This window comes from Lepidochelys kempii, chromosome 7 (assembly GCF_965140285.1).
Source record: "Lepidochelys kempii isolate rLepKem1 chromosome 7, rLepKem1.hap1, whole genome shotgun sequence".
Taxonomy (NCBI): domain Eukaryota; kingdom Metazoa; phylum Chordata; order Testudines; family Cheloniidae; genus Lepidochelys; species Lepidochelys kempii.
In genome coordinates, this window is record NC_136386.1 from 102,295,247 (window position 1) to 102,316,357 (window position 21,111).

At 39.5% G+C, this 21,111-nt stretch overlaps 1 protein-coding gene across 2 annotated transcripts in view; it reads right to left on the minus strand.

Moving 5' to 3' along the window:
- Positions 1-21,111, minus strand: part of DOCK1 (dedicator of cytokinesis 1) — a 551,011-nt gene that overhangs the window by 26,919 nt on the left and 502,981 nt on the right. For both annotated transcript variants that reach the window (XM_073354059.2, XM_073354058.2), the window contains exons 47-49: positions 15,663-15,800; positions 10,318-10,463; positions 787-979 (exon numbers count right to left, since the gene is read on the minus strand). In XM_073354059.2, coding sequence (XP_073210160.1) covers positions 787-979; positions 10,318-10,463; positions 15,663-15,800 — 477 coding nt within the window. The remainder of the gene's footprint in view (positions 1-786; positions 980-10,317; positions 10,464-15,662; positions 15,801-21,111) is intronic.

The following is a 21,111-nucleotide window of genomic DNA, read 5'->3' on the forward strand; positions in this document are numbered from 1 at the left end:
GGCTGGGGGGGCCTCCACAGCTGGGGGGCATAAGAGGTGGGTGTCTGGGCTGTGGGGGGGGGTCCCCATGGTTGGGCTCTGGGAAAGGGGTTGTGGGTGTCTGGCCTCCCGGCTGGGTTCTGGATAGAGATGGGGCAGAGAAACAGGAACTGGATTGTCGTAGGGGTTTCTTTAACTCTCTACTCCTGGGGGAATTTTGTGTGTGTCTGCATTGTTACAGACAGAGTTCTGAAAGGTACTTCGAAATAAATTAACAAAACAATTCAAACTGGGGTGATTATATGTAGTGTTATTCTGACAAATTAAATATGCAGAATTTTAAAATATGGTACACAGAATTTTTAATTTTTTGGTGCAGAATTCTCCCAGGAATAAAGAATATGTAATTGCCATACACAAAATGACTGCACGAACTATATCTTGCAGAAGATAACAGAAACCACATAGAAGAACCATCAGAATCTCACATGACCAGCTACTAGAAGAATCCATGCTATGAATGGTGCAATTGAATTTTCTTCAATTATATCAACTATTGTATTTTTCAAAAGGCCATATATAAAAATCTTACAGAAAGTCTATACAAAATACCATTAGTCTGCTCTTTTTGTTTAGTAAAGTATCTACTTTTGGTACACTAATGAATGTTTTAAAGAGTATGGAATTTTTTCTAAGAGTTATTTTAAGTCTAAAAACAAAATGAACTGTCAAAATGACCCTTCTGTATTGTAAAAAATGTTAGAGTTATAGCCCACAATTAAATAAAACTCTGTTTGTTAACATTACCGTTTCTGAAAGGATCACTGCTTCAGACTGTTGCAGAGAAATATCGGTAGATTTCAACTCTTTATCAAATATCTCCTGGTGTTTGCTGTTCCTTTTTTCCTTCTTCTTTTCCTTCTTATCTAGGTCATCCTTGTCCAATTTATCTTGAGACCTAGAATGCATCTTTTTTGGCAGAAGAGGTTCAAGCACAAACCTGAAGGAAAATTTGGTTTATTTAGACCAATGAAATATTACTGTCAAACAACAAATTTTAAATTTCCCCAGTTCCCAACAACAGTATAATTTTAGTCCAGAGATCTTTTGTTAACCAAGTAAGGCTCATTATCATGACGGGGAAAGAAGGTAATTGTAATTGTTTCATGCTAAAATTTAATGCAGAACTGTTAATGAACAGTACTGTGTACCTCCCAGTTCTGAGGTAAATTTACTGTTAGATGGTTACACACACTGATAAGCATCTCTCTGTGTGTTTATATATCATCACATTTATAGATCACACCATCATCCACTGCACATGTACAGCCTGCTTCATTCACTGCAAATCTTAGTAATTCACAAATGATCATAATGCAAATTGATGAAGTTCTACTTCATGAATATAGGCAGTACTTGTACATACACTTTACAGGATCATATACATATGCATACTGTGTATACATGTACACAAAAAAGTACATTAAAAGATTATTATTAAGGTTGCAAAGTCAAGCACTGAAAAGTTAGGAAATGCCAGAACTGATGTTGCCTCCGCAACCTTAATTCGGCAACCTTAAACCTTAAATCTTGTGCATATGCATTATGATAAAGACTCTAATTACACAATCACATACTATTTTCTCTGCAGGACTCCTGCCTCATTCATTACTCAGGACAGACATGCTCTGAGTATGAACCATGGTTATGCAGAGAAGGAGGCTATTGTCTGCTGGCCCCCTGCTTCATTTGTTGCAGAAGTTGGAAGGCGTATAGTGACTAGAGCTGGTAGAAAATTTTCCAGTTTAACGGTTTTGAGGTTGAACTAACTGGTTCCCTGTTGTCTTGCCTTGAACCCAAAATGCCTGCTCTTAGTTCAGGTGCCCAAACCTGGACCCAGGACAACCCACAATAGCTCAGAGCTGCTGCAATTGCAGGGAAATTCCTGCTCTGCCCAAGGCTAGACCATGCCCAGTACAGATGGAATCACTGGGAAATTTAGCTGCAGTCTAGCAAGTGTCTACTACATGTGTGCAAAATGCGATTTTTCAAAGGCTTATAGCTTGGCCGGCTTGGGATGGGTGGATCTTCACAGGCACAGCAAAAGACTCACCTCCTTGCCAAATTTTTAGTCCCTGCTCCAAAGCATGGATGCATTAGAGATTGTCAAAGAAAAGGTTCCTGGAATTTTTTTTACCTGGGCATAACAATGTATTTTTTCCTAGTTTTGTTTTCAGGAATCTGAACTGTTTCAGCTGAAATCTTCCGAAGAAAATTCAACCTGAGGCAGACATCTGGCATGGAAAATTCAACCCACATGGGTTAAAGATTGGCAAAGTTATAAGCAACTGAAAACAGGGTTTATAATGGGAAGTGTCAGGCAACCTTAATTATAAACCGTGCTACCAACTGCATGTATAACAACATAATGCATAATATGTGATTAGATGTGTATGTGTATGCATATATTTACAGACCGTGATGTTTGTGCATACACTGTACTGTTAGGGTAAGAGAGCAATTCCAAGCTTCTGATGCGATCAAAAAGATCAAAGGATGACAAGTCAGTGAAAGTCTTTAGGTTCGGTTATTTATTGCCAATAACTAAGGGCAAGGTTGATTTCTGAATAGTAGAAGAATTTTCATAACTGGAACAGTACAAACCTCAGGCATTTGGTAAACATACATGTATTTTGAGTGTGTGAATATATGCAAGGCTGGTACCCTATCATAACCTCTCTTTGAAAAGATTAAATTTTTACCCTTCACAGTTGACTATTTTTTGCTCCAACTGTACAGCAGAAGCCTTTAGGGTTTTAATGAACTTTTAAAAGAAAATAATAAACAGTTCAATATTTAAACATGTTTTTAAATTTTATTATTTAAATACGCCAAGGAAAACTCTAAGGAATATTTGAATGATATTTTTCTGTTTTGAGTCCATTGGCTTAAATTTCCAGCAAATTAAAGACCTAAACATACTATGACTCCTTTCGGGCTAATTTTTCAGGTATAATGGGCAGCGTAAAAGGTAAATTTTTCTATAAAATTAGCTTAAAAAAGATAAATTTCAGACTAAAAATTATTTTGATATGTATTTGATCTTATGAAAGATGAAGAGAACACAACCTAGGTTAAACATTATACTAAAGAATTTATAAAAACAAATTAAAATTATCACATGGCAGAAAGACAAACTGTGTGATACAAAGTCAATCTTCTTTATGAGAAAGCTTTCTTCATAAGGAAGAAAAGTATATACTGAGCTATAATGCCTGCATCTCTAGGGTCTGATCCTGCACTGGGATCCACTAGTGCGGACCTCCCACTGACCTTGAGAAATCCCCTGAAGTTATCTGAGGTTCAAAGGCTCAGGGTTGTGTACTAGAGGTTTCCAGTGTAGAATCAAGGATTATATTTGCATAACATATATAGTATACATATATATTTCAACATGGTGACTGTGATGGGGTGTACCAGGCCCTTTGAGGCCCTCGGGAAGACCCTGCAGTCCTACCACACCCCGCCACAGAAAAAAGGCAATAGAGTGGGGTCCTCTAAGTGGCCTAGAGAGGCTGAAGGGAGGCAGCCAATCAGAGCCTAGAAGGCTCATATAAAAGGAGTTGCAGGGCCTGGACAGCTCAGTTGCTGGCTGGAGCCAAAGGAGGAAGTGCAATGTTGCTGGCTGGCTGAGGAAGCTGCAGCAGCAGCTGGACAGAGCAGTTGTTGGCTGGGACCAGAAGAAGTGGAAGGCTGGAAGATTCCACAGGTATGGAGAATGAGGAGAAACCCTGCCTAAGCAGGGATAGGACTGTGAAGCTCTCCAAGCACAGAGGGAGAGAGAGACTTGACAAGAAGGGCCAAAGACTGTTAAAAGCTGACGAGGTAAAGGGCCTGTGAGAAAGAACCCTGAGAGAACAGGGAAGAGACTATTTCAGACTCTCTAGGCAAGGAGCCTTGGGAGAGACCCTGCTTAAACAGGGAACAGGCCAAGCACCCAAGAAGCTGATGGGACAGAGTGGGAAGCAGCCCAAGGAACGCAGGAATAGACACTAGCGAAGGAAGCAACGGGTGACTACTAGTTTTAGGATCTCTGGGTTACGACCCAGAGTAGTGGGTAGGGCCGGATCCCTCCACCAGACACAGGCTGAGTGGCAAAGGGCTGAGGAGGCAACAAGTTTTGTGTGGAGCCCAAGAAGGTGGAAAGTGCTCAAACAGGCCCAGAGATGGGACTGAGGACCTCGGGGAGGGGCCAACCATTTGTTGGACTGTGTTACCCTGGTTGGGGTTTATTTTCTATTTGTTTCACATATAGGCTGAGTCACTGAAAAAACATCTGAAAAGAGAAACTGCTGGTGGAGGGTGCCACAAAAAAAGAGTACAGGCATGTGCCTGGCTAGCAGAAGGCACCTGCAGTCTACATTTTTATAGACACAAAGAAATATGCAGTAAGTATTACAGGCAGGATTATTCATATTTACTAAATTACAGTATTTCCAAAGAATCGAAACTCAGAATACTTAACATATGATAATATGTATTTATAAATGAGTTAGTGCCCACTATTCAAATATTTTATACAGTATTTTATACTGGAAGGTCTATATTGAAGAAAACGCGTAGGGAATTTATGCTAGTAACATTCATTTGCATCGATGACAACAGACTCTCCTTGGCGTTTATCTTCTTCAGAGCCTAGTTCCAAAATTACTGAGTCTTGTTAATTAATTTTTGGGTTCTGTTGTTTTGTTTTTACAATCCTCTTTCAAGTACATTTTGGCAATCCTGAAATCAGAGCTACTGCCTCCGTTGTTAATCTGTAACTTTTATCAGCAGCGAATTTTTAAAGCTATGTTTTAAATCTAAACTAAGACTATAATGAACCTTCTGCAATATGCTGACCCATTCAAACTCATATCAGACTTCTTACAAAAATGTTGCTAAATAATTATGTAAAACACTGACATGATTTTAAAAAAGAAGAACTGGTTGGAAATCTTCAGATGTAATATTTTTCCACTGGAAAATAACAATTTGCTAAAATCGAAATGTTCAATGGGAATGTGATGATTAAGATGAAATTCCAGTGGAAACATGGACACCACCTGCTACTGGAAATCTGGTTTCCTGCCTGGCAGTCTGCTGGGGAGCATGGGCTTCCAGGCTCCTGGCTCCTTGACAGCCTGGAGTTCCAGGATTCCAGACTCCAAGCTCCTTGGCAGCACCAGCTTCCAGCCAGACTACCAGTTTGACTGCCCCAGAGCCAGGACTTCCAGGGCTGAGGCTGCCCAGCTCCCCATCTGGAGGGTTCCCACAGCTCTGGGAAGCCGTTGGAGCATTGAAAACATTTTGAAAAGGTTGAAATGAAATGTTGCTTTTTCTAAATGAAATTTTGGAATTCCTGTTCTCTGGAAAATTTTGAAATTTCACTTTTTGTACTATGTGAGGACAATTTTTTTTTAATTTTGGAATTTCCCACAGAATTGAAATTCCACTTTCTGACCAGCCCCTCTTAGAACTTAAGTTTATTCATCAGACATCTGACAAAAGACATTCATATCAGCACCTTGAAGAAGTGGGTCTGTGATGTGAAAAATACTTCTGCAAAACAAGCACTGGTTAGTGTTTGTACCTTAAAGCATTCTTTGGGAATCTCACTTTCCAATGGGAAACATTAAATATTTAATAAAAAAATGTTACTTCTAGTGCCTTAAAGTACAATTCTGAATGTCTTTCTTATTTTTCTTTCAGGATGCAATCAAACCTTATATATCAAATTAATATATAATTCCTTAACTACTGACAAAATCGTATCTAATTCCCTGAAATCACTCACATGGAAAACTTTGCTCGAACCTCAGTCATATTCAGATACTTTATTGATAGATATACATACAATTTTAAGTCTATAGAATGTGTTATTTGTCCAAGAGGAAGCATGCAGTCAGAGATAAGGTTTTGCATTTGAGTATCATTTTGAGAACTTAGATGATGTTTGTATTGTGCCTGGTTGTACATTAGAATTACAAGTAAGTTTGATATTGTACTTATGGATTGTGGGTGCATTTTGGTGTTATGATGTTTGGGTGTGATTGAGATTGGTGTGAATATGAATGTTAGGTTAACTGGTGATTTCCTTAATTATTATTTATTTATTTTATTTTATTTTATTTTTTTTAAAGAGAATGAACGGATGGGCTTTGCACTTCAGCAACCTTACCTCTAAGTTAAAGTTTTTTGTTTAGTTGAATTTTCAAGGGCTTTAATAAGCATGGTTAGCTATCAACACTGATATGCCCCCTCCACCTCTCAAACAATGAAAAGCCCTATTATATTTCATGCCCACCACCTCGATTTCACTTAATGGCCCCCCACATAGAGGTATCATCCACTCCCACATCCCTCTGCAGAGCCCTGTTCCACTCAATGCCGTCAATGAACAGACCAGACTGTCACCATACTTGCTCCATGCCCCCCCGCCCTGTTCCACATTCCCATGGTCCTGGTCCTTAATATGCTCCTCTCACCATATCCATGCTTCCTACCATTACCTGGTACTTCCTATTCACATTCAGCTTAAAATACACACATGTATAATTATAGGTGAGTACCAACATTTACATGTATCAATATCGATACCTATAAACAATTTAAGAGCCCAAAATAACAAAGTTTGGTGTGGACCTTACAGGAAACCATACACTTTCACCTTCTTAGACATCAGGCAATTTTAGGTGTCACTACTGTTTGAAAGAAAAAAGTGTCCTTTCAAGCATGTTTTTATAACTACATATTGATTTTGTTTCCGATCGGTGCTGTATTAAATGTCCAAAATACTGTTCCAATTAAAAGCATTTTTCTAAAATAGTGACTTCTGAAGAGACCCATTTTTTCCCAAGTCAAAGAATCTTCAAACGTTTTGATCTCCAAGCCATGGGTAGAACTGTTTGTAGTAGCATGTCTCCTGAAAGGCCAAACTTCTGGGGCTCAGTTCATTGGTGGATTAATGGGCCTAGCTGGACTTCTCACACAAATAAAGATCCAACTCCCATTGAAGTCCATAGGAATCTTTCAATTGATTTTAATGGGAATTAGGCATTAACATCTGTGCCACCTTTATGACTTTGATTAAATTGCATTGGTGTAGGTGGTGACAGAATATTCCCCAGTCTCTGTTTGGAGAAGTTATGTGAGTTTTACTACTTAACCTCAAGTAATTTTTCATGAGATTGCAGACCCAGCAAAATCATATTCACTTGTTCTCCCCATGGAGGAGTGTAACAGCTAGCTCTAGGTTTACTTGAAGTCAGCAGGGCGCCTATACTGAATACCCTTTTAGGAGTGTAATAAGCAACTTCTCCCCCAAAAAACCCCTATTTCCCTTTTATTACAAGTAAAAACCTGTATTAACTGTGTAATTAAACAAATTAAGACCTTTCTAGACCTCCCAGTTTACCCATATGACCATTTAGCAGCTGAATGTAGTAAGGAAATGGCACCAAAATGAAGACAGAAATACATAAGGCGTTTGCAGTTAAACTCTGAAAGGTGTTCACATAACTTCACCCACCACACCACCCTTACAGATATTTTGATTAAATGTGAGGTTGTGACACAAAGACCCATTTGCGGTTCACTATTCTGTATCAGCAGCTCTCATCAGGCCTGACATACTCATTAAACTTAACACACTCTTGTCAATCTGTAACTAAAAGGGGTCATGTAAGATATCACTGAAAACTAACTCATCACTGATCATTAATAGTCTTGCATGACATATGTACAGGGTGTGTACAAAAAGTTAAGGGTATGTGCTAGAATTATGTTCCTAAAATGCACAAGCCCAAGGTCCTAACTGAAAGTCCATCATGGAAAGAAGAAAGATCGGTAAGAAATCTACCTTGTACCAACCAAGGCTGTAGCTTATTTAGTTAAGTCTTAGCCACTAGACAGCATATTTTCTTTTATTTGCTTGTAACCATTTTGTCTTTATCCCTTGTACTTGAACTCACTTAAAACCTCTCTTTGTTAATAAACTTGTTTTACTTTTAATCTAAACCAACCCAGTGTTATGCTTGTATTGAAGTGAATGTTAAGTTCAGTTAAGGCAACAAGTTGCTGTGATTTTGTCTCTTTAAAGGAGCAACAGACATTATTAAATCTCAGTGTTCTAGGAGAGGGCTGGACAGTTCAGGACAGATGGTTTTGGGGAAATTAGGGACAGAGGGCATGTTGGGGTCACCCTGCAATTAGTAACCAAGGCTGGTTAAGACCAGGATGGGGCTGTTGTGTTGTAGGCAGGCTGCTGGGGTCAGAGTGATGAACGAGGGTTGCACAGCACACAGACACTCAGTGCATTCTTGTATGCTTACTGGGAGCATCCAGACAAGGAGCTACAGCATTTAAGGCACTCAGGATTACAGGACAAGTGGTGACACAACCTCTCACTGGTCTGAATTGCAACCCAGAACATGACAGATGTACAGCCTGGCAAAAGTCAGACAAAGGTCTTTGTGCATATTAAACTATAGGTATGTTCAAATTTCCAAGGCACTATGAGCCTGAGCCAGAGTCCATTAAAATAAATTGAAAAACTCCCATTAATTTCAATGAGCCTTGGATCAGGCCCTATTTCACAGTGAGCTTCAAAACTAAGTGTTTTTTTTTCTGGTGATGAAGTGTATCCAGTAGGTTGTCGTGATATTTATTAAACTGCCTTGCTGCTCGGTTCACTGTGTCAGCTGAGCTGCAAAATGAGCCTTGTTAGTTTCACTTTTCTGTTCAGGCTCAACTGAGTTCGCACGCACAGCTGACTTCAGGGGAAGGGGAGGGACCAACCTACATGGCTATAAAAGAAAATTGTACCTGTAATTCTTTGTAATAGTTCCACATGTAAAAAGCTTACATAAGGAAGATGACTTGCATTATAGAGCTTTCTTCTGAATTGCACAACCTCTATGAAGCAGGATTAAAAAGGAAATGGAGTGGAGAAGGAGAACAAAGGAAAACGGATTCCAGTGGAATAATCCCAGACAAACTGTCCTCAACATGTGTGCCCCCCGCCACAAACATGCAGCCTGCCAAATGGTATGTACAATGGCAGAGCTGGGGTAGAGGTGCAGAATGGAAAAAGCTGAAAGAGGCAAAAATGTAACAGGCTTAAATGAGGAGAGAAGAGCCAAATATGCAGATATGGAAAGAGTAATGTGAGGAGTGAGAAACAAAGAGAATGACACTTTTATGGTGGCAGCACACAGCCAGTTTTCCCCCTAGCCTTCTATAGATATAGTTTTCTTTTAAGTCATTTTCTGGTGATGAAGAGCAATCCTACCACAAAGCTTCACTTTTTGGCAGCTAAACCCTGCCTTACCCCAATCTGCACCTGGTAGACAAAGCATGAAGGGGCATATGAATGTTTAGGACATCTGGCATTTAAATACCTTGCAATGCTGGCTATAAAAGTGCCATGTGAATGTCTGTTCTCACTTTCAGGTGACATTGTAAATAACAAGTGGGCAGCATTATCTCCCATAAATGTAAACAAACTTGTTTCTCTTAGTGATTGGCTCCACAAGAAGTAGGACTGAGTGGACTTGTAGGCTCTAAAGTTTTACATTGTTTTATTTTTGAGCGTAGTTACATTTTTAAGTTGTGCTTTCACGATAAAGAGACTGCACCACAGTACTTGTATGAGGTGAATTGAAAAATACTATTTTTATCATATTTATAGTGCAAATATTTGTAATAAAATAACAAAGTGATGGTACACTTTGTATTCTGTGTTGTAACTGAAATCAATATATTTGAAAATGTTGAAAAACATCAAAAATATTTAACAAATTTCAATTGGTATTCTATTGTTTAACAGTGCAATTTAAACTGCAATTAATCGACAGCCCCAATTAAAGTCAAATAGTGTATCTTGAAATCAGCATTGAGAAAAACAAGATTCTTTAAGAAATGATCATATTTGTTAAAAAAACAATGCTTTTCTTCTCAGTGGTAGTCCGTTTTAGAGAGATGGAAGTATCACTGCTGAGGAGGGAGGGAAAGAATTTTCCAAAATGCCAAATTTCTAATAAGACCCAGGTCTCCCGACATGCATACCCGAAACTGCTTTCAGTATAGAAACAATTTGCTCAAAATAAATGTACTTGAGTTTTATTTGCTCATATTGGTAACTTTATAAAACAAAGAATTAAGATAACACATGCAATATACTATATGTTTGTAATTAAAGTGTAATTAGGTGCTGACAGCTTCTCACAACCCAGTAAGGATTTGCATGCTGAATCTTTCTCCACAATTACAAGCTCTTAATTGTTATACCTTACTTACCCATCAGAGCCAGGTCTGGAAGGGGTACTATCTGACGAGACAGATGATACTGATGCAACAGATAAAGGTCTTGAAGATGAAGGCATTGTGAATGATCGAACCATAGACCTTGGCCGACTGCCTCGTCTATCATCCAAACTTGAGGGCTACAACAAAGAAAAATATGATCTTATTCTTTTTAGAACACAACCTGAAATTTGTGAGTCATTATCATGTAATGCTGAATGGTTAAATGCTTTTTTTCCACCTAGAATTTTATGCTATTTCAGTTACAAGAAATTTATAATCACACAGATACTGTTACTAGATATATTTAAGAAAAAATGCAAACAGGCCCTGATTCAGGAAAGAACTTAAGCATATGCTTAATTTTAAACACAGGTATGTTTTAAACTCTGCAAGGCAGGGGACTACAACGCCCAACAGCTCCTCCTCACCCCTTGCACTTCCCACTCTTCTGGCCAGGTAAGGGGAAAGGCCCTGAGAACCAGGAAGTGGCTGGGCTGTGGTTGGAAGCAGTGGCCACAAGGAAGCCAGGAGCTGAGGTCAACTGAAGCAGTGGCCACCTGGAAACAGGAAGTCGGAGAGAAGTTGAAAACAGGAACAATATGGAGAGCCATCTGTGGAACAGGCTGTGACTGCCAGACATTACACCTGGGTGCAGGCTTGTGTGGGATTTATGGGGGAGCAGCAGTGGCTAGGCAGGAAGCCATTGCAGAGGGGCCCCAATGATAGACTCTAACTGAGCCTGGCTTGGAGACCTGCAAGGTCCTATTTGCATTGAGCAGAGATTGGACTGGAGAGGCACTAGTAGGCCTAAAGAGCCCCAATTCTCAATTGGACTGCCCCCTAGGGACTGAAACATTTACCATTATTACACTTAATACACTTTTTACTATAACTATTAAGCCTCTGTACCTAGGGTATTTGCAATCTTTCCCTTTCCTGTCAGTTCCACAAAAAATAACCTTTCCCTTAGCCATGTGTCTGAATGGTTACTGGGACTCACCAGGGCTACCAGCACCGACAACGCCTAGATGTTGAAGCACCTACAGTTTCCTCCAAGTTGTGGTGCATGTGGCATGCTACTGGTACCCTAGTGTATTCTAGCACTGAGTAACAGCAATAATGAACCAAAGTTTTTAAAAAACCACAAATATGGTATTGCTGTTAACAGAGCCACTTTCACGGAGTGACATCTAGGTTGAGAAGAAAATATTTAAATGTCGTTTTTTATGCAGATGTTCTTTTATAGTTCTGAATATTTATACAAGCTTTGCTAGTCATTAATAACTGATATATGCATAAAATAATTGAACTTTCAGACAAAAATAAGAATCTCCTGCTGTTTAGTCACAGGTAGCTTTTCCACACTGTCAACTACTGCTAAGCTGGCATTGTACAAGAAAGACAGAAGTGATAAAATTCCATCAATTCTTAGTAGTGGATCAGAGTGACACTGGCAAGATACCACCAACTGGGTCTGACTTTCCAGTCATCTCTTTGACAATGTTAATGTGTATGACTGAAGCAAGTGACACATAAGTATAATTAATGTCAATATCTCGTTTCTCCTTGGGAATAAATTACTATTTAGAGGCACAGTGCATCAAACATATCAAGCAGGGATTTAAGGACCATAAAGGGAACAACATTTACAAGGATACTATCAAGGCTGGTAAGCTTCAGATAGGATTTCTCTCTCCTCTAAATATGTCATTACCTTAAAAATAACACCACTATAGAAGGATCTGAAAATGAGTTTCTGAAGTCAGGGCTGTCATAGTCAAATTCATCGGCCCATTCTGCTCCCCTTGTGCTTCTGGGGATTCCCCTGGTGCACAGGCTCTCATGCCACTCATCCCACAGACTCCCAGAGTAGGATGTTTAGTCAGGACAGAGAGTTGGTGTGGCTAGCGTGTGCTGTGTTCTTGCTATCTTCAGCTGGCATTTGTTCTCTTGGGGACTGTTGGCACCTAGCCCAGGATGTGCTAAGCTACACTGGTACTGATCAAAGAATCCGAGAGCTATGACCAGATCCCTGTTGTCCCACTCTACTATGCCCAGTGGAAATCTGGCACAGCAAAAATTCTGACTTAGTGTGTTTAAAATACACAATCTAAACACCTGTGTGATCCCCAGTAATAAAAGAAATTCAGGGCCAGATCCTGATCCCAATTCCACAAGTGTCAATCTGGAGTAGCACCATCACTGGACATACAGTGCTGTAAATCCATCGTAACTACGATCAGAATTTGGTGCACTGAATCTTGGATATAATATGTTTAGGTTACACATTCCATGAATTACAGTTTGCCTTTTTCATACAAGGGACATAATGTCAAGCTGCGCTTTCTAGTGGTGGAATCACCCTAGAATTAGCCTTTAACAGACTTCTTTGCAAAATTTTCCTATTAGTGTTTCAATCGTTATTCACTAAGGACTAGGCTGTGGCTAGCTCTTTCATGGGTGTGCACTGTGCGGTGGGGTGGGATTAATGAACCACATCTTGTGCTGCCTCTGGTAAGGGCTACCCAAAATCTCAGACCTGTTGGGAGCTCCTGTCTGATTAATCCTCTTTACAGGTCCATACAAAGTTCAAAAATGGAATAGAGGGAGTCCTGTTTATTCTGCAGCTGTGAAATTCACCCAATACTGCAGAATAATGCTCCAAATTCAGAATTTCCATTTTTAAATAATTATGGCTCTAGCCTTTATGGTTGCAGAGATAACCTTCAAAACATGAACCGAATGTAAACCACTGCAGTGACTTCTAAGTATGCAGACTACCTGATATAATAACTCTAAGGGCACGAACTGTCCCCAATCATCCCAAGTGGGGTGACTGTGGAATCTGGCTTTTTCCAAGCTCCACAGACATCAACATTTCACCATGGAATTAATCATTCTGCTGCAGCCATGCATTCAATATTTTGTTTTGTCTCCTTGCCCTGCTGGGATCTGCCCGCTACTGTGTCTTACTCATCAGCTTTCCTTCTAATGGGGAGTTAGCTGGATTACCATTCATGCTCCCTACAGTATGCCACAGAACTAGGCAGAAAGCCAGAGTTGGAGTACAGATTGCAGCCAGGCAGCTTGGGAACCAGAAGCATACACTGGCAAGCTGGGCTGCCTGCAGAATAATGTAGTAGTTAATGTTTCTTCAACTGGCGATTTTCCTTATTTGGTCTTGTTGATAGAAAATGCATTTGCGCAATCTTACAAATATATTAATGGTTTCTTGTGGGGGAGTTTCTGAAAGTTTCAATTATTAGTGTACATTTTCTCTTGCTTGAAATTATTCTTTACAATTTCTGGGAAAATATTTACTTTCTTAAGCAATTTCTGATATTTGCTTTCTTGAAGACAAATCATATTTCGCTACAAGGTCACATCTTATCAAATTGTTGAGTAGATTCTCCCTTAATTTCTTTTTTCATGAGCTATTTGTGTGGTTACTACAGCTTGAAATCTAGTTAGCCATTTGGGACCAAGATGAACAATGCATGTCAACATAAAGAAGTAGACAAAATCTGAGTTTATTCACTCACTGGTATAGATTCACTTATATTTCTGATAAATACTGAACACATTCATGTATTTATTTTGTTTGTCTTTTTAAACCATAACAAGGGGAAAAGAGTGTACAGTGGATGTAAGTTTCATATAAGTCTTCCTTTTTCATTACAAATCTAACCAAGACCTACAACAAGGTTAAAGAATATTTATAACATTGACGGAGGTTTTGATTCTGAGTCTGTCAATGCTACTCATATACAAGGCATAAGAGTTGGAACAGAAGCCTTCAACATACTTTCAGAACACAAATCCCAGCACAGTCAGTCCTAAGGTTAACTCTAACTCTTTACTTGTATGTTACTGAATTTTTAAAATTTATTTATAAAACATGTGCCCGCTTTGCATAATCTCCAAGTGCACTTACGGCTTTCAAAATACATTCTCGATTAAGAACCTACGTGCAGGCTGCAAGAGTCAGCACTTGAAACACTCTCTGCACTAAGCAGCAACACTCAGTCTTAAACAAAAACAAAACCTCTCTACTAACTAACCCCCTTTAATCAACAAGGTTCAAAGTGTAAGAGGACTTTCAAAATTTCTGGCTGCATCTTGAAGCTGAGACAGAAGGGTGGCCAAAAATGATTTGCTCATGTTGGGAGAATGCAAACTACAGTACTGAGGACCATCCACTGCGAACAATCTACATCCCCCCCCCCGCTCTCCTGAAATACAGTTTGGAGTCATAGTAGAATCATAGAATATCAGGATTGGAAGGGACCTCAGGAGGTCATCTACTCCAACCCCCTGCTCAAAGCAGGACCAATCCCCAATTTTTGCCCCAGATCCCTAAATGGCCCCCTCAAGGATTGAACTCACAAGCTTGGAGTTAGCAGGCCAATACTCAAACCACTGAGCTATCCCTCCTCCTTGTAGCCTGAGATTTACAAGTAAGGTCAAGGATGCAGTGTACTTAATAGCAACAAGTCATTGCTGAGAATCTGCAGATACAGGGCCCTGACTTATTGAAAAAACATTTTAAAAAGCCTTAGAACTAGCTTTGGAAGTGACACTCTGTGATATTCCTTGATATGAACCTCTGACTTCAAAGAACAAATGCTTCAAAGATATCAGAAATTCCTAGAGATTGTAACCTGTGTAAAAGATCCTTAAAACCTGAACACTTTGAAGGACTATGTTGATTTCCAATGGACAGATCCAGGTATTTTAGGGTAAGTCTTTTACGCTGAGGAGTCATGTTGATAAGGGTTTTTGAATGTTTTTTGGGACATTTGTCCACTTCTCCTAAGCACTGACAATTTAAGTGAAGTCTTTAGCTGGTCCCAATGCTCTAAGCTACAGTTGCTAGTCCAGAGGTAAATTAACCAAGTAGACCTATTCATCTAGCATAGTTACAGACAAAGGTACCTGTTGAAGCCACTGATATATAACTATGCTTCAGAAGACAACCTTCTGGATGGGCATATAGTACAGGACAAAAACCTAGAAACCAGAAAGATATTATATTCTAATCTTAAAAGAGATACTCATTTGATGTGCAACACAAGGCAAGTCACTACACTTTCATGCGACTACCGACGTGGACAATTTTAGGGACGTTAAGAGAAATAAACCTCTGTCTAAAAATGAGTTTAAATACACCAGCACCACACCACCAAAACAAAATGAAAACCATATATCCCTTAAGATTCTTAATCACACTCTATTAAAACTGTTTTTTCTATATATTCATTTAATGACTGAAATGTGAATTACAGCAATTCCAAAGACAGATACTTTTTTAAATGTCAGGTTTGGAGACAACTTACAATTGTTCTGATACCGTATTGCTTTTCCACTTTTTCTTTAAGCTGCTTAAAACAGGCCTCCATTCTCTCATGAAATGGCCTTAGCGCTTCAGTTACTTTCTCTCCATGAATTCGGATACCTTCTGCCAGGAATGGAATCTAAAGAATACAATTAGATGATGATGAATTTTCTGGTCTTCTCTCATAAAAGGAAGTAGAGCAAGGGGGACTCTACATATACTTAGAAGTAGGCTTCTAAGAGGAATATGAGATTTTTATGGAACACTAATAGCAAGTAAAGCAGAACATGGTGATTTTTGGTACTATATATGATTTCATTTTCACTCTGTGTTGCGCATAGTCATTTAAAATGAATGTACGAATAATTCTGCCAAGCAATTATAAGGTACAGCTAAATTTATCAGGTTGAACAAATACCCCTTTATTTTATGTTTAAAAACCCCTCATACATACTGTACTTTAAATTTGACTCAAAAGCTAGACCAGTGATACTCAGACCTCAGTGGTTCAGGGGCCAAATTAGCAATCCACATTACCCAAAAGAGCCACAGTTGTGTGAAGTCACTGTTTCATTTACTATAGTACTACATATTCATATTTAAACAGTAAGATGGGAAATATGTAGTTTTTATATATATATATAATTCTCACAGCAAAATGACTGACCAAGTATTATAATTTTATCAACTACAATTGGTCAATAACATATTAAAAGCGTCCTGATTGGTTAATAATTAAATCACAGTGTTTTAATATCACGTGCTGCAAAGAGCTGCAGGAGACACATTAAAGAGCCACTTGCGAGCCTGAGTCTGAGTATCACTGAGCTACACTATTAATATCAGCCCCACCAGGTTTCATGGGAATAAATAGCAGAGAAAAACAATCTTCACATCTATTTCTGTTTAACACATGCTATTTAGGAAACCCTGTGTTACCATGAAAAAAAATCTTAAGATATTGTACACCACATATTTGTTAAGAAAACATACAGATTTATATACCAAAAATGACAATATTTTTCATCGTAAATTGAGTTTTCAATGATTTTTAGTAGAGAGTGAGGTGAGGGGTGGCGGTGAGAATAAATTAATTCTCTTTTATAACTGAAAATAATAATTTATCTGCAAGGCTGTGTCACAAAATATCCATGCCAACACAAGGTTATATAATTAGTTCATAGTGTGGAGGTATAGCTGACCTTTTAAAATGTTTAAAGAGAGACATTTTCATTCCCACAGCAACACAGAAGAATCTAATAGTAGGTCTTTCTCATGTTTAAGAAAAATATTTCCTTTTCCAGATCAGCTCCAACCTACACAGTGCTCTGGTTCTGAGTCAGATATTCTTTGCAGCAATCAAGCTAAGAGGTTTCCTCTTAATAATTCATAATTAAACTGTAATACTGATTAAAAACAGATTTTTCTAATATGACGGATCAGCAATCTAAATGAGCAGACTTATTAGTAAGGAGGATAAGAAGTACACAATTAAATTACATGTGAACAAATTTAAGAAATCTTATCAAGATGAATCCATGAATAAATGCATTTTGTGCTATTTAACAGCACACAGCTGTTGCTTCTCTTGGCACTCTTCAAAAAAATACAATATTTCTACAACACAAATACAATATTTCTACTCTATCCACTTTTATTTATAATCCATATGGATTTGTACTCAGTAGCAAAAAAAAACAAAAAAACTTTAGAATGGTCTTCTTCCTAATTTTCTGTCTACAATAAATGAATCTCAGTTCCCCGCGGGCCAACTAAGGAGTGCATGGGCTCATTTGTTTTTCTTCGCTATAAGAGAATGGGACGACTTGGGCAACATATCTTAAAATGTATAAATATATTTTTGCAGCGGCCTACTGTAGTTTGCAGTGCATATGTTGGTGGGGGGAGAGTATGGATTAAGCATTCTCTTTAGTTATGATGGAGACTAGCAGATGCCAATGGATATAGTCAAACCTGTGTGAAGTTCCTTGATGTTCAAGAGCAGCTGAACAAGGAAGATTAGCAGCCAAGCCTGTCTGAACAAGTCCAGGCTAGTTTTGAGAACATGAGCACCTTGCATCCAGAGCTTAATGACATTGGATTAAAGGGTTTGCTAAGCAAAATTCGCAGAGAAGACCAGATATGCCTGAGAGCAAGGAAACAAGGAAGACAGAGCCCAATATGAACAGGGCTGAATTTAAGAACTTGATGGTGTCTTAGTTTGAGTTTCTGAAAGTGGAATTGTTTTGTGCAGTTTTGACCACCTCTTTTCAAGGTAACCAGCACTTGTGTACATTTTGTCTTCAATTTCTCTTCCAAGAGAAACTGACCTACTACAGTGCCCCAAATCCTAATGCTGCAAGGACCATCTTTTCTCCCTCGCCCAAAAGGAGACAGGTAGGTCTGGTTAGCAGTGGTATATCATTTTGATAAGGGGTATGTGTGTGTAAGGGGGCGGGGGTTAATTGAATGTTATGTTGTTGCCAAGTTATTTGACCTTAGCGAAATGATCAGTTTATTTATTGACATATTTTAAAAGATTGTGAAGGGTGCCAGAGCTTTAGATAAGTGGTCTTATTGTAATGTAATAAATGAAAAAATAAGCACATATCTAAACATTAAAGATGCGGGGAGGGGGGAAGAAACAAAAAACAAACTAACAAAAAAACCATAATGTATCCATATATTATTTATGCCATAATATATTTTTCCTTATCCTCTCTTTTTAAAAGTTTATCATAGCTCTAGCTGCCATTACTTCTTAATATCATTCCATGATGTACGACAGATAGGGGTTCTGGGTTTTGGTTTAAACAGAAAGCTATCAATAAAATCACACCAATTCTATTTTTTAAAATAATTTAGCACCTATGAAAATTTTACAAGAAAGGGATTTTTTTTAACTTTGCATGTTGTAATTCCTTTCACCAGTATGGGAAGGGTACAGAAATAATTCTTTGTGCTGTGTACTAATCTTGGTATGCTCTAAGTATAATGGCTAGAAGTTGAGTGACTATTGCACTGAGATGAACTTCATTACTGTCATGTGGTGATGAAACAGCCTATTTCAGATCTAAATGATACTGTCAAATAAAACGACAGGATCTAATTTTTCTAGGAAGTGAAAAGGCACAAAATTAGACAAAAATAAACATCTAAAACGAATATTGTAGATATAAAAATACAATAGATACAAAAACTAGAATATTAATGGTTGAGCAGCACAGTCATTTCCCATGAGATAAATACCATGGCATTTCATAGGATTTTCATGAATTTGAAATAATGTTCAAACACCCGAAGTTTGGATGTTTTTGCTGTGACTGTTTTACACGGTACTAATTTAGGGTAGTAGCTTGAAGTACACATTAACAGAAGGCACCAGACTACATGGAAGCACTGAAAAACGAAGTTCTCATCCACAATTTAAGTAAAGCCACTGAATTTTCCCCACACATTGCTCCATCTCTCTGTACTTCCACCCTGTTCTGTAGGGGCCTCTCCAGAGAGTAGTGCCAATTTTGAGACTGAGCCTAGAACAGTGGTCACCAACCTGTAGATCATGACTGACTGGTCGATCCTGGAGACTCTCCCAGTCGATCATAGAATATCATAGAATATCAGGGTTGGAAGGGACCTCAGGAGGTCATCTAGTCCAACCCCCTGCTCAAAGCAGGACCAATCCCCAATTAAATCATCCCAGCCAGGGCTTTGTTAAGCCTGACCTTAAAAACTTCTAAGGAAGGAGATTCTACCACCTCCCTAGGTAATGCATTCCAGTGTTTCACCACACTCCTAGTGAAACAGTTTTTCCTAATATCCAACCTAAACCTCCCCCACTGCAACTTGAGACCATTACTCCTTGTCCTGTCCTCTTCTACCACTGAAAATAGTCTAGAACCATCCTCTCTGGAACCACCTCTCAGGTAGTTGAAAGCAGCTATCAAATCCCCCCTCATTCTTCTCTTCTGCAGACTAAACAAGCCCAGTTCCCTCAGCCTCTCCTCATAAGTCATGTGTTCCAGACCCCTAATAATTTTTGTTGCCCTTCGCTGGACTCTCTCCAATTTATCCACATCCTTCTTGTAGTGTGGGGCCCAAAACTGGACACAGTACTCCAGATGAGGCCTCACCAATGTCGAATAGAGGGGAACGATCACGTCCCTCGATCTGCTCGCTATGCCCCTACTTATGCATCCCAAAATGCCATTGGCCTTCTTGGCAACGAGGGCACACTGCTGACTCATATCCAGCTTCTCGTCCACTGTCACCCCTAGGTCCTTTTCCGCAGAACTGCTGCCTAGCCATTCGGTCCCTAGTCTGTAGCTGTGCATTGGGTTCTTCCGTCCTAAGTGCAGGACTCTGCACTTATCCTTATTGAACCTCATCAGATTTCTTTTGGTCCAATCCTCCAATTTGTCTAGGTCCCTCTGTATCCTATCCCTGCCCTCCAGCGTATCTACCACTCTTCCTAGTTTAGTATCATCCGCAAATTTGCTGAGAGTGCAATCCACACCATCCTCCAGATCATTTATGAAGATATTGAACAAAACCGGCCCCAGGACCAAACCCTGGGGCACTCCACTTGACACCGGCTGCCAACTAGACATGGAGCCATTCATCACTATCCGTTGAGCCCGACAATCTAGCCAGCTTTCTACCCACCTTATAGTGCATTCATCCAGCCCATACTTCTTTAACTTGCTGACAAGAATACTGTGGGAGACCGTGTCAAAAGCTTTGCTAAAGTCAAGAAACAATACATCCACTGCTTTCCCTTCATCCACAGAACCAGTAATCTCATCATAGAAGGCGATTAGATTAGTCAGGCATGACCTTCCCTCGGTGAATCCATGCTGACTGTTCCTGATCACTTTCCTCTCATGTAAGTGCTTCAGGATTGATTCTTTGAGGACCTGCTCCATGATTTTTCCGGGGACTGAGGTGAGGCTGACTGGCCTGGAGTTCCCAGGATCCTCCTTCTTCCCTTTTTTAAAGATTGGCAGTACATTAGCCTTTTTCCAGTCATCTGGGACTTCCCCCGTTCGCCACGAGTTTTCAAAGATAATGGTCAATGGCTCTGCAATCACAGCCGCCAATTCCTTTAGCACTCTTGGATGCAACTCGTCCGGCCCCATGGACTTGTGCACGTCCAGCTTTTCTAAATAGTCCCTAACCACCTCTTTCTCCACAGAGGGCTGGCCATCTACTCCCCATGTTGTGATGCCCAGCGCAGCAGTCTGGGAGCTGACCTTGTTAGTGAAGACAGAGGCAAAAAAAGCATTGAGATAGCGATCTCTGGCCACTAAAAGTCTGGTGGTATAGCGGGGAGGGGGCCAGGGGTCTCCATGCGCTGCTCCTGCCTGCCAGCACCACCCCTGCAGCTCCCATTGGCCGGGAATGGGGAACTGTGGCCAATGGGAGCTGCAGGGGTGGTGCCTTTAGAGAGA